The 13,760-nt window shown below is 41.9% G+C and overlaps 1 protein-coding gene across 1 annotated transcript in view; it reads right to left on the reverse strand.

Moving 5' to 3' along the window:
- Nucleotides 1-13,760, reverse strand: part of LOC122557441 (tripeptidyl-peptidase 2-like) — a 114,228-nt gene that overhangs the window by 33,813 nt on the left and 66,655 nt on the right. The window contains exons 17-21 of the mRNA XM_043705196.1: nucleotides 11,641-11,747; nucleotides 10,362-10,516; nucleotides 8,049-8,165; nucleotides 3,318-3,418; nucleotides 2,361-2,457 (exon numbers count right to left, since the gene is read on the reverse strand). Coding sequence (XP_043561131.1) covers nucleotides 2,361-2,457; nucleotides 3,318-3,418; nucleotides 8,049-8,165; nucleotides 10,362-10,516; nucleotides 11,641-11,747 — 577 coding nt within the window. The remainder of the gene's footprint in view (nucleotides 1-2,360; nucleotides 2,458-3,317; nucleotides 3,419-8,048; nucleotides 8,166-10,361; nucleotides 10,517-11,640; nucleotides 11,748-13,760) is intronic.

Here is a 13,760-nt window from a genome sequence, read left to right on the forward strand (position 1 = left end):
ATAGCCTAAACCCTCCAACCCCGACAATATCCTCGTAAGTCTTAACCCTTTCAAGTTTCACAATATCCTTCCTGTAGTAGGGAGACCAGAATTGAACATGGTATACTAAAAGTGCCCTCACCAATGTCTTAAGCTTTCCCCCCTCACCTTAAACCAATGTTCCTAGTATTTGAAGTTTTGATCCTGGGAAAAGACTGACAATCCACCCTATCCCTGCCTCTCATCATTTTATATACTGCTTTCAGCTCACCTCAGCCTCTGCCACTCTAGAGAAACATTCAACGTTTGTCCAACCTGTCATTATACATTCTTGATGAAGAGCTTGTGCTTGAAACGTGGACTGAAAATGTGTTGCTGGAAAAGCGCAGCAGATCAGGCAGCATCCAAGGAGCAGGAGAATCGACGTTTCGGGCATGAGGAAAGTGTGTCCAGCAGGCTAAGATAAAAAGTAGGGAGGAGGGACTTGGGGGAGGGGTGTTGGAAATGCGATAGGTGGAAGGAGGTCAAGGTGAGGGTGATAGGCCGGAGTGGGGGTGGGGGCAGAGAGGTCAGGAAGAAGATTGCAGGTTACGAAGGCGGTGCTAAGTTCGTGGGATTTGTCTGCGACTCCCCCCACCTTGTCTCACTCAAATCCCTCGAACTCAGCACCGCCTTCCTAACCTGCAATCTTCTTCCTGACCTCTCCACTCCCACCCCCACTCCCACTCCGGCCTATCACCCTCACCTTGACCTCCTTCCACCTATCGCATTTCCAACACCCCTCCCCCAAGTCCCTCCTCCCTACTTTTTATCTTAGCCTGCTGGACACACTTTCCTCATGCCCGAAACGTCGATTCTCCTGCTCCTTGGATGCTGCCTGATCTGCTGCGCTTTTCCAGCAACACATTTTCAGTCCACGTTTCAAGCACAAGCTCTTCATCAAGAATGTATAATGACAGGTTGGACAAACGTTGAATGTTTCTCTAGAGTGGCAGAGGCTGAGGTGAGCTGAAAGCAGTATATAAAATGATGAGAGGCAGGGATAGGGTGGATTGTCAGTCTTTTCCCAGGATCAAAACTTCAAATACTAGGAACATTGGTTTAAGGTGAGGGGGGAAAGCTTAAGACATTGGTGAGGGCACTTTTAGTATACCATGTTCAATTCTGGTCTCCCTACTACAGGAAGGATATTGTGAAACTTGAAAGGGTTAAGACTTACGAGGATATTGTCGGGGTTGGAGGGTTTAGGCTATATGGAGATGCTGAACAGGCTGGGGTTATTTTCCCTGCATTGCAGAAGCTGAGGGGTGACCTTATAGAAGTTTATAAAATCATTTGGGGCATGGATAGGGTAAATAGACAAGGTCTTTTCCCCAGGGTAGGAGAGACTGAAACTAGAGGGCAAAGGTTTAAGGTGAGGGGGCAAGATTTAAAAGGAATCAGAGGGGCAATTTTTTTCATGTCGAGGGTGGTGTGTATGGAACAAGCTGCCGGAGGAGATGGTGGAAGTGAGTATAATTACAGTTGAAAGGTATCTGGATAGGTATACGAATAGGAAGGGTTTAGAGGGATATAGGCCAAATGCTGGCAAACAAGACTAAATTAGTTTAGGATACCTGGTTGGCATGGACGAGTTGGATCAAAGGGTCGGTTTCTGTGCTGTGCAGCTCTATAAGATGTGAGTGTTTTTTTTTTACAAAGACAGTGGTAGGTACCTGGATTGCACTGTTAGGGGAGGTTGTAGATGCATATACAAAAGCAACCTTTAAGAGGCATTTAGATAGACAAACAAACAGGTCTTTAGTCATCTGCTCTCTGAAACATACTGCTTTAAAATCGTAAAGTAAGATTGTTCTAGTTAATTATTAAATCCTTTCACAAAAGACCAACACCTGTATGTCACTAGTTTGAAAACCACATTCTTCAAAAATATACAAATCAGACATTTTTTTACCAATTATTTTAAACTTGTGCCCTGTTATCCTCTGTTCCTTCAGAAGTGGGAACGTTTACCTGACCTATACAGTGTAAGTCCCTTGCGTTTTTGAATACCTCTATCAAATTGCTTCTCCTAGCCTTCTTTGCCCCATGAAAAATGTGGAGAAAACTTTCTCAATCTATTTTCAAAACTAAAGCACTTCATCCCTGAAGCTATTTTCATGAATCTTTTCTGCTCTTTCTTTTTCTTTCCTGTTTTCAAAGGCAAAGGCCAAGTACAATAATTCACCATGCTTGATATTGGTTCCATGGAAGCAGATTGGTGTAATGCAAGTCATTGACATAGCAGATTTCCCATCCAGGAGAACACAATGCAATTGGAGATTACACATGGTAACTGATTAAATTAATTACCTCTCAGTAAGAATGCTGTAAGCAGTTACCTGATTAAAATTGTATGTTAAAACCAACTCATAAAGTTGTCTGTTGTTGGGCAGCACATCCCGAGAGCCTAAGGGTCTTGTTTTGGCATCCACAGGCCTGTTGAAAAATGTAATCTTTTTATCATTGGCTTACAATTTTAAAACAAAATTCAGACCTGGGACTAAAATAAAGACCTCTGTCTTTCTGCATCCTAAAAAAAACACAACAGGTTTGTCTCTGCCATAAATCAACTACAGCTCAGGGTTCTGATTTAGAAAAAGAATGCATCATTTATCATAGCTAATAAACTAAATCCGATATTATAAATGTTGCACCATATTCCAGGTACGGTATGGGTATCTGAGGAAATTAATTATATGGCCAGAACTACAGAGATGAAGAGACTTGCATTTCTGTAACATTTTTCACATCCTCATGATGCCCAAGAGTGCTTTAACAACTGATGAAGCACTTTTGAAATGCAGTTACAATTGAAATGTAGGCAATCCTGCAGCCAATTTGGGGATTGCAAGTTTCCAGAAAGAACAATGAGATAATGACCAGATAAACTGTCTCTCAAGTGATTCGGATGGAGTGCTAAATACTGGAGGTAATTCCCCTGCTTCTTTAAATAGTGCCATTAGTGCTTGGCAGGGGCAAACAGATCTCAGTTTAACATTCATCTGAAAGGCAGCATTTGCGACAGTGCAACCCCTTCCTTAGTACTATGGAAGTGTCAGCCGAGATTGTGTGTTTTTCTGTCTCTAGTGGGACTTGAATCGATAACATTCTGACTCAAACATGAGCGTGCTACTACTGAGACAGGGCTAAAAACACATCTGCATGAGATAAAGCCTTCAGGTTGTTCTACACCATACAACATGTTCTGTAACAACTAATTAAACTAACATTCTGTTAAAGGTCAAGGCACCAACCGGTATTTTCACACAGCTACTTATTTCAAATAAAATGTTTACCGAAGAGTCTGGACCCAGTTTTTTAGGGTCATGACAGGTGAGAGCTCTTCATAATTCAGCGAAGCTGTGATATCAAATCGTGATATTCCTTCCGATGCATGCTAGAAGGAAATAATTATAAATGTAGTTAACACTTCTGCCTGTTAACTTTACAACCTAATTACATCAGGAGAAAGTGAGGACTGCAGATGCTGGAGATCAGAGCTGAAAATGTGTTGCTGGAAAAGCGCAGCAAGCCAGGCAGCATCCAGGGAACAGGAGAACCGACGTTTCGGGCATAAGCCCGAAGAAGGGCTTATGCCCGAAACGTCGATTCTCCTGTTCCTTGGATGCTGCCTGACCTGCTGCGCTTTTCCAGCAACACATTTTCAACCTAATTACATCACACCGTTATGCTTCCTGCTGAATAGAAATCATTACTCACCACAGTTTCCAATTATTTTAAACTTCAATCCTCAGAGTACAAACCTGGTCCTTGCTCACTCTTTTACAAAATAAATTCATTAGCCTCGGGATGTCAACATCAAGGGCAAGGGTGGCATTTATTGATCATTCCTAGTTGTCTTGGCAATGTGCGAGAACTTACATTTTGGACAAAGTGGCTCTTTCTACAGCTTCTGTGCAGGGTACCTTCAGACTGTCCCCGTGGACTTTCATGGTGTCAGGATACGTCAGAGTTTTAGTGCCAATGGAGTAGCTTGTGAAGCGTGGTCAATGGTGTAATGTAGGAGATATGGTAGCCACATTATGCCCAATATGCTCCCAAACCATAAAGCGAGTGTATTTTTACCAGCAAATCTGTTTTAATGGTAAAAACTGAAAGAACTGCATATGCTGGAAATCAGAAACAAAAACAGAAATTGCTGAAAAGATCAACAGTTCTGACAGCACCTGTGGAGAGAAATCAGACTTAACTGATTGAGGATGGGTCATTGGACCCGAAACGTTTACTCTGATCTCTGTGTTTTAGTGTTGTTGGCTGAGCGCTGAATTTTGACCAGATTACAAAGGATCACTTCTCTGAAATAATTACCGTGGGATATTTATGCATATTTGAATATAGAGTTTAATGATTTCAGAAAAACAGCATCTTTAACAGCATAATAGTTCATTCATATTGGTAAAGTCTGTGAAGAGAAAGCAGAGTTAACTTCTTAAATCCAATGATCCTTCTTCAGAACAGGGATTCACCAGATTTGAAACATTAACACTGCATTCTCTCCATAGATGCTTCTAGACCTGCTGAGATTCCCCAACAATTTCTGTTTTTGTTTCAGATTTCCAACATCTGTAGAATTTTGTTTTACTTTGTTAATATTGTTTTGCTGACAGTGCAGGACTCTAACAGTAATGCCTTCTCACAGTGCAGCACTCTCTCAGTACTGAGTTTCTGATAGCTCAGCACTCTTTCATTACTGCCCACACTCCAACAGTACAGACTCTAACAGCGCTGCCTCTCTGACAGTGCAGTGTTCTTTCAGTATTAACTCTAGCGAACACTCCCCTCTGACAACACAGCACTCCCTCAGTACTGCACCTTCACCATGCAGACTCCGACGGAACTGCACTCCTTCAGTGCTGCTCTTCCAATGATGCTGCACTCTCATTACCGTCTCTTTGATTGTGCAGAGTTCCCTTCCGTACTCAGATAGTGGGAGTTACCCTTGGTCGAGACTCTTAAAACAATCTGGACTGCAATGGAGCATTAAACCTGGATTTTGTGCTTAAGACTGTGGTGAGAGATTGAATGAATAACCTTTTAACTCTGGTGACAGTACTACCCAGTGAACACTGCACAGCTTTTCAGAGTGGATTTGGTTGGAATTTGTTACAAGTACGGTTGCCAAGTCTCCAGGAATGCAATGTCAATCTCCTGGACAAGTGATTTCTGGAAAAACAAAAATCATGGGGTAGTCAACAATAATTTAGTCATAAAAATAGATGTCTGCTTGACAGGACAAGGTGCTTGGAGGAAAAAGGTTGGGTGACAACACCTGAATCTCTTCAGATTTGGCAAATCTCACTACAAGGAAACACATTGAGTGGTTCAGGTAGCAGAGTTTGAGTCATTTATCAACAGTAACTGAGCCTGGAAATGTGATCCATCCTGAAAATTCTGCAACTCTTCATAACATACCCAGAGGGAGATTGTTCCAGTGAGGTCATCCATGGTGTCTCCGAGGGAAATGATACAAATGAACTGAAACACTATGTTCTCACCTCCACCAGCGCAACGATCTTTCACTGCCTTATGAAGCTGACAGTTTTGATTTCACAGCACAACATACTCATATAGATTATTAAATAGGCACACTCAAGTTCACTTGACATCATAAACAAACCTGCAGTTCATCATAGACTGAAAGCTAAGTGTCCTACAAGCTTAAGGCTACTTTCCATAGCTGTCAGCCATCAGTTACTTTCATAGAACACAGAATGATAAAGCGCAGAACAGGCCCTTCAGCCCTCGATGTTGCGCTGACCTGTGAAATGAATCTGATGCTCACCTAACCTATACCATTCCATTATTATCCATATGTATGTCCAATGCCCATTTAAATGCCCTTAATGTCAGTGAGTCCCCTACTGTTGCAGGCAGGCCATTCCATGTCCCTACTACTCTCTGAGGAAAGAAACTACACCTGATAGCTGTCCTAAATCTATCACCCCTCAATTTAAAGCTATGGCCCCTCATGTTAGCCTTCACCATCCGAGAAAAAAGGCTCTCCCTGTCCACCCGATCTAACCCTTTGATCATCTTATACGTCTCGATTAAGTCACCTCTCATCCTTCTTCTCTAACAAAACCAGTCTCAGTTCCCTCAGCCTTTCCTCATAAGACCTTCCTTCCACACGAGGCAACATCCCAGTAAATCTCCTCTGAAACCTTTCCAAAGCTTCCACATTCTTCCTATAATGCGGTAACCAGAACTGTACGCAATACTCCAGGTGCGGCTGCACCAGTGTCTTGTACAGCTGAAGCATGGCCCTGTGGCTCTGAAACTCAATCCCTCTACCAATAAATGCTGACACACCATATGCCTTCTTAACAACCCTATCAACCTGGGTGGCAACTTTCAGGGATTTATGGACCAGGACACCAAGATCTCTCTGTCCATCTACACTGCCAAGAATTGTACCATTAGCCCAGTACTCTGCATTCCTGTTACTTCCTCCGTAGTGAACTACCTTACACATTTCTGCTTTAAACTCCACATGCTACTTCTCAGCTCAGCGTACAGCTGAAGCATGGCCCTGTGGCTCTGAAACTCAATCCCTCTACCAATAAATGCTGACACACCATATGCCTTCTTAACAACCCAATCAACCTGGGTGGCAACTTTCAGGGATTTATGGACCAGGACACCAAGATCTCTCTGTTCATCTACACTGCCAAGAATTGTACCATTAGCCCAGTAGTCTGCATTCCTGTTACTTCCTCCGTAGTGAACTACCTCACACATTTCTGCTTTAAACTCCACATGCTACTTCTCAGCTCAGCTCTGCATCTTATCTATGTCCCTCTGTAACCCACAACATCCTTCGGCACCATCCACAACGCTGCCTACTTTAGTGTCACTCGTAAATTTACTAACCCATCCTTCTACACCCACATCCAGATCGTTTATAAGAATGACAAACAGCAGTGATCCCAAAACAGATCCTTGCGGCACACCATTTGCAACTGAGCACCAGGATGAACATTTCCCAACAATCACCATGCTCTGAGTTCTTTCAGTTCACCAAATTCTGATCCAAACTGCTAAATCACCTTCAATCCTGAAACTCCATATTCTGTGCAATAGCCTACAGTGTGGAACCTTATCAAATGCCTTACTGAAATCCATATACACGACATCAACTGCTTTACTTTCATCCACCTATAATGTCACCGTCTCAAAAAACTCATAAGGTTAGTGTGGCATGACCCACTCTTCACAAAACCGTGTTGACTATCCCTAATCAAATTATTCCTTTCTAGATGATTAAAATCCTATCTCTTATAACCTTTTCCAACACCTTACCCACGACCGAAGTAAGGCTCACCAGCCTATAATTCCCAGAGTTGTCCTGACGCCCTTTCTTAAACAAGGGAACATAGCATGACATTCAACTTGAAGTCTGTACTTAACCAAAAGATCTAATCAATGCATATGAATGTCACTTTCACATGCACTGGCATTTAGTGCTTATTTCTCCACATGAAGGCTATTATCAGGTGAATACCAGGATCAGCTATGATTAAAACTAACTGGTTTCTTCTTGTTAGTCATGGCTCAGTGAAAGCATTGTCACTGCAACGAAGGCTGGAGCTTCAACACACTCCAAAATCTGAGCTGACACTCCAGCGCTTTACTGAGGGACTGCTACACTGTCAGAGGTGCCAGCTTTAGGAAGGAATGTTAAACCAGATTGATGTAAACAAATTGTAGGGCGCACTGTTTTTGAAGTTAGCAATAGAACTTTCTCCTCTGCCTAGGTCAATATTTTGCCATCTTTTGCATGAATTTCCATTAAGCAGTGTCTCTCTCAAACCGTTACTCAACACAATCCAAATCAACTAGGCAAAAGTGATGAAGGGCTTTTGCCCGAAACGTCGATTTTCCTGCTCCTCAGATGCAGCCTGACCTGCTGTGCTTTTCCAGCACCACTTTGATCTAAAGAAGTCAAATCAAGCACAATACTAATTACTAAAAATGTACATAAGCCGTGCAAAAAGGACAGTACTCACAATGTGTAATGTATCACTGTTACACCTCAGGCCGTGGAACGAAATGACGTAGTCGATGGTAGTGTGTCTCAGGCTAGACCACCATCGTGCAATACAAATCTCAACGGTCTTCTCTTCCTACAAGAATTAAAAGGTTACAACAATACACCAGAGTAACAAAGCTTTCATATGGTAGATTGTTCAACAATTAAATGCAAGATGCAAGAATGAGTCACAGGTTTCAAGTAAGTTTTCAAAGCGTTGAGAGAATTTTTCAATGAAACTTTTACAACCCCAAGATGAGGAGGTGCTGGTGTTGGACTGGGGTCGACAAAGTTAAAAATCACACAACACCAGGTTATAGTCCAGCAGGTTTATGTGGAAGTACCAATAAAAGAAATTGAAAATCCTGAAATGAAAACCAGAAGAAGTGTCAGTGAAGAGAGAAGATAGAATTGCTGAATTCCTACAGCGTGGAAGCAGGTTATTTGGCCCATCCAGTTCATACCAACCCTCTGAAGAGCATCCCACCCAGACCTACCACCTCCTACCCTATCCCTGTAACCTTGCATTTCTCACGGCTAGCCCACTTAGCCTGCACATCCGTGAACACTATGGGCAATTTAGCATGGCTAATCCACCTGACTTGCAAATCTTTGGACTGTGGGAGGAAACCGGAGCACCCAGAGGAAACCCACACCGACATGGGCAGAAGGTGCAAACTCTACATAGACATTCGTCAGGTGAAATCTCACTTCACCTGACAAAAGAGCAGTGCTCCAAAAGCTCGTGATTTTAATTTGGTGTCGTGTGATTTCTGACCCTGTATTTCTGACTTCTGAGTTCAGGTTATCAATCTCGTGAATCTCCTCTGCACCTTTTTTAGTGTCTCTGTGTCCCTTTCAGATATGGAGACCAGATTGTGGACTATACTACAAATGTGGCCTCAACAAGGTCCTATATGAGTTTAAGATGACCTCTTTACTTTTCAAATCTATTGTTTTGATTTATTATCTACCCACACATAAACGAGCTTCGGGGCCCATCAAATCCGTGCTAGCAATCTTCCCCCAAGACCTGTTTCCTGTAACTGTCACTTTTCCATTCACCTTTCAGAACTCAAAATATTCCCTTTAAAACAAATCTCTCAGGTCATTTCAAAATAATTTATGGACTCTGTTTCAAAACCAATTTGTTGCAAGGAACTGCATATTCTCACCATACTCTGTGTAAAGACTTCATTCTGCACGTACCTCCTCCTTGATACGTTTGTGACAATCTTAAATTGATCTTGTCCTTACTCTCTCACAGACCAGTGAAAGTAATTTATCATTACACACCACACTGCAATCATTTTAGAAAGCTTATGCAAGTTAAACTCAATCAATAAATCTAGAATATAAAGCTAATCCATGCTGACCATGTCTATCATCAATTATTGCAAAAAAACTATCTAGTTCATTGATGCCCCTTCCAAAAGGAAATCTCTCTTCATTACCTGGATACTACTTTAGACCCAGAGCATTTTTCAAAGAATTTCACAGAATCCCTACAGTGTGGAAACAGGCCACTTGGCCCAACAAGTCCACACTGACCCTCCGAACAATAACCCACACAGACCCATTCCCCTACCACTCTTTTACCCCTGCCTAATGCATCAAATCCAAACATCCTTGAAAACTATGGGCAATTTAGCACAGTCAATTCACCTAACCTGCACATCTTTGGATTGTGGGAGGAAACCGGAGCCCTAAGAGGAAACCCACGCAGATATGGAGAGAATTTGCAAACCCTGCACAGACACAGTCATTGGAATTGAACCCGGGTCCCTGGCACTGAGAGGCAGCAGTGCTAACCAATGAGCCACCATGCTGTCCATCAATGAAGGTGCCCAGCATTGCAGCTGATTCTTAACTTTTCTCTGAAATGATCTAGCAAGCCATTCAGTGCAAGGGCTGAACAGCCTAGCATGTTCAATGACTTGCATTCATGGCTTGAGGTTTGTTGCACATCTATGCAATATTGTGCAGATGCCTTTATTATTTTCAAAGAATTCTGTAAGCTATGATCAGATGGCTGCAAGAGTGGTTCACGGATGTACAGAGTTGAAAGCTATACTCATTAATCAACAAAATAATTATAAATCCCAGGCTCCTGTTATTGCAGTGGCAATTCCTGAGAATATTGCTGCCTTCCTTTCTCTCTCAACACACGATAGTCTATGTGGTGCGTATATATTTCTGGCTACTTTTAATCCTCCTGGTACAATGATGTATGCTTCTGCCTTGATCCAAAAACATGACCTATGGTCATCACTGATGCCGGTGTACTTACAAAGACTGGAAAAGCATCAGCTGCAGAGGCCTTTTCTGCTAAGTACAGGTGACGGTAGAACTCATGTACCCGAAAAGCCATCTGTTTCTGCAGCTGGATAGCATGCACGACAAACTCAGAGGTTGTATCTTCCGATTTTGAAGTCAGACTTATTTCTGAAATTAACAAAGACCTCAGTGAGGCGTGACGAGTTAACATAACACAGGGATAATCCTGCACTAGAAAAACTGCCCAGTGTTGCGAAACGGTCCTGCTACTTTCACCATCATATGGAGTACAGCTTCACATTCTTTCACAGAGAGTTACTAACTGGAAGATCAGCTGAAAATATTTACACGTGCCACTATAATTATGACAGGTGTAGCTTGCAAATACTGACACACTCTCAGGGACCCTGTGCAAATACTGACACACTCCCAGGGACCCCATGTACATAGTGGCACACTCACAGGGACCCTGTTTATATGCTAATACACTCCCAGGGACCCAGGGACTGACACACTCACAGGGCCCCATGTAAATATGGACACATTCTCATGGACCCTGTATAAATACTGAAACACCCCCAGGTATTCCATAGGAATACTGACAGTTTCAGCAAGAGGGATGGAGAGGCAGTGGGCTTTTAATTAGTCAGTAAGTTCCACAACTTTGCTTTATTAATTTTGTAGCACTGAAATCTCTTCCCTTTCCAAATATGTATTCAAATCTCTTTGCAAGTTATTATTGAGCCTGCTCCCACCATCCTTTTGGGACCTACATTCTAGTTCACAATAACTGGAATGAATGGATTGCTTGCCTAATCACCAGAGAGAACTTATTTATAAGTGAACATTTTAAAGCTTGCTGAAACATATAGGAATAGCCAAAAAAAAATTAACAATCACTAAGTAATTCACAAGAAAAATGCAAATTCACACCTTACAAAGCAAAGAGCATCTCAATTTCAGCTGCCTCAAATTAAGCATTTTTCTTCCCCCACTGCCCTTCTGCCTTATATCTTTAACAATACCATGCATTTACATAAACTTAATTGATAACACTGTGGGAGTGCCTTCACCACATAGACGACTGAAGTTCAAGATGGCAGCCCTCATCATCATCTTGTCCAGTACAAGATTGCAATGGGCAATACATATTGACATTTCACAACGATACATTTAAGAGACAATTTGCAAAGGTGTTCTTAATCTGATTGTTGTATCAGTTTTCTGTACCTTTTCAAATTCAGTTCATCAACAACAAAAACTCTTTGGCTTCCCAGGAATGTGACACCTACCAGCCCAGGTAGCTCCTTGGGGCACTTCAATGAAATGTCTTCTGATCTCTCCAGGCTTGAAATGCACATTTTTTTGCACAAGTTTGTATTCAGAAGTTGCATTTACACTATATCACAGATGCAAGAAAGACAATTAGAACAAATTTAATTATCTGAAATTGCAATTAAGTGACACAATTTCCTTTCTTAGAGAATTCGATATTTGTGCTCCACCCCTCTCAACTACGGCACAGGAAAAGGTGGGGACTGCAGATGCTGGAGATCAGAGTCAAAAAGTGTGATGCTGGAAAAGCACAGCCGATCAAGCAGCATTCGAGGGGCAGGAGAGTCTAAGTTTCAAGCATCAGCTCTTCTTCATTCCTGATGAACAGCATATGCTCGAAATGTCGACTCTCCTGCCCCTCGGACGCTGCCTGACTGGCTGCGTTTTTCCAGTGTCACACTTTCCAACTATAGCATAGTCTATTAATTAATATTAACTATGATAGTTTGACAAAGTAAAAGCTCAAGTTTCTACAGATCAGGTGATCATATGCCTTCTTCCAAAATACAATAATTTAGGATATAATACAAGATAAATTTGAGACAAGGTGTGGTGATTGAAGCATGATTTTGAATGTACGGTTCCAAAAACTCTCCGCCACTGGGAATTTTCTTCGTCTCATGTCTGGTTACATTGCAGACTAACTGATAGAGATTGATTGCTGTGATTAGTCAACAATTCCATTATAATCATGATTGTATGACTGCCAGGATTAGTTGTGTTTTTTTTTGCTTATCCAGCAAATTCCCATGTCCCAGTTTGGATCCATTGTTAGTCACTTCTGGGACACTTGCAGCTCTTTTTCTCTTTGATCACTAACTCAGACTATTAAAAATATTTCAAAACTAGTTCTCACTGTGTGCTAAGTTCAGGAACATATTCTAAGCCAATGCAATTGTTTATAACAGTAACTGAGTGACTGAACTCAGCAGTTATTGCTAGTCTTTCCATCACAGGACTCTTCTCAAGGGGACTTTTCAGCTTATGATTGTGCAAATCCATCATCTGGAACATAGCTCTAAAACTGGCAAGGAACTGCGCAAGGAGATGAAAGAACCTTAAGGGGCTATAAAAGGATATGGCTAAAGTATTAAACGAGGACAGGGCATCTGTCACCACAAAGGAAGGATGACACAAGTGCAGCACTAAAAGAAAAAGGGAAAGTTATGAACAAATTAATAGATAGAGAAGCTAAAAATCTTAATACCTTTGCAAGTTATTTGATCTGAATGAGATGAATTCTTGCTCTCCAAAACTATGCTGGGCACATTTTAATCGTCAATGAAAAGAGAAACAGTATCAGAGGACTGGGGAGTTACTAATGTTACACCATAACTGAGAAAGGAAAGGGGCAAATCTGGGAAGTTCTTGGAAAACATTATCAGGGACAAAGTCAGCTCTCCTCTGAAACGGCTGGGTAAATCAAGGCAGTCAGCATGGAATAGTTAAAATCAAACTGTCTAACACAATCAACTTCTTTGTTGAGTTAAAACAGCAGGATGTTCAAAGAGAAGTAAAATCCAACAAAGAACTGCAGATCTGAAAGATAAACCAAAATTGTTGGAGAAAGTCAGCAAGTCTGGCAGGTCACTGAACTTGAAACTTTAATTCTGCTTTCACCACACAGATGCCGCTAGATCTGCTGAGTTCCTCCAGCAATTTCTGGTTTTGTTCTCTGATTTCCAGGAGGTGGCTGCAGAATGGGAGCACTGTAATGGACAATGTTGGCCATGGAACAGGGTTAACTGTGACTCTATTCGATGAAATGAGGGGATGTCTATAAAAGGAAGCAAAACCCTGGTAATTCCTGCAGTGCCTTTCTGCACAGTGCCCCAAATACCAACTCAGAATCTTATAGGTATTCTTAGTTTTCTAACAATCTCAAGGGATGCCTGCCTTGAAGAAGTTTTCCTCCTCTCTCTACAAGAATCTCAGGGAGTCCCTCTCCCACTGCAACTCCCAGGTCATTTCCTCTGCCCTGAAGCTCTTCAACCATGCCGTGAAACAAACTCGGTACCACAGCCACATTTGCTTCAATCCCAGGGCATCAATGTGGACTTCAACAGCTTCCTCATTT

Source organism: Chiloscyllium plagiosum, chromosome 15 (assembly GCF_004010195.1).
Source record: "Chiloscyllium plagiosum isolate BGI_BamShark_2017 chromosome 15, ASM401019v2, whole genome shotgun sequence".
Lineage (NCBI taxonomy): Eukaryota > Metazoa > Chordata > Chondrichthyes > Orectolobiformes > Hemiscylliidae > Chiloscyllium > Chiloscyllium plagiosum.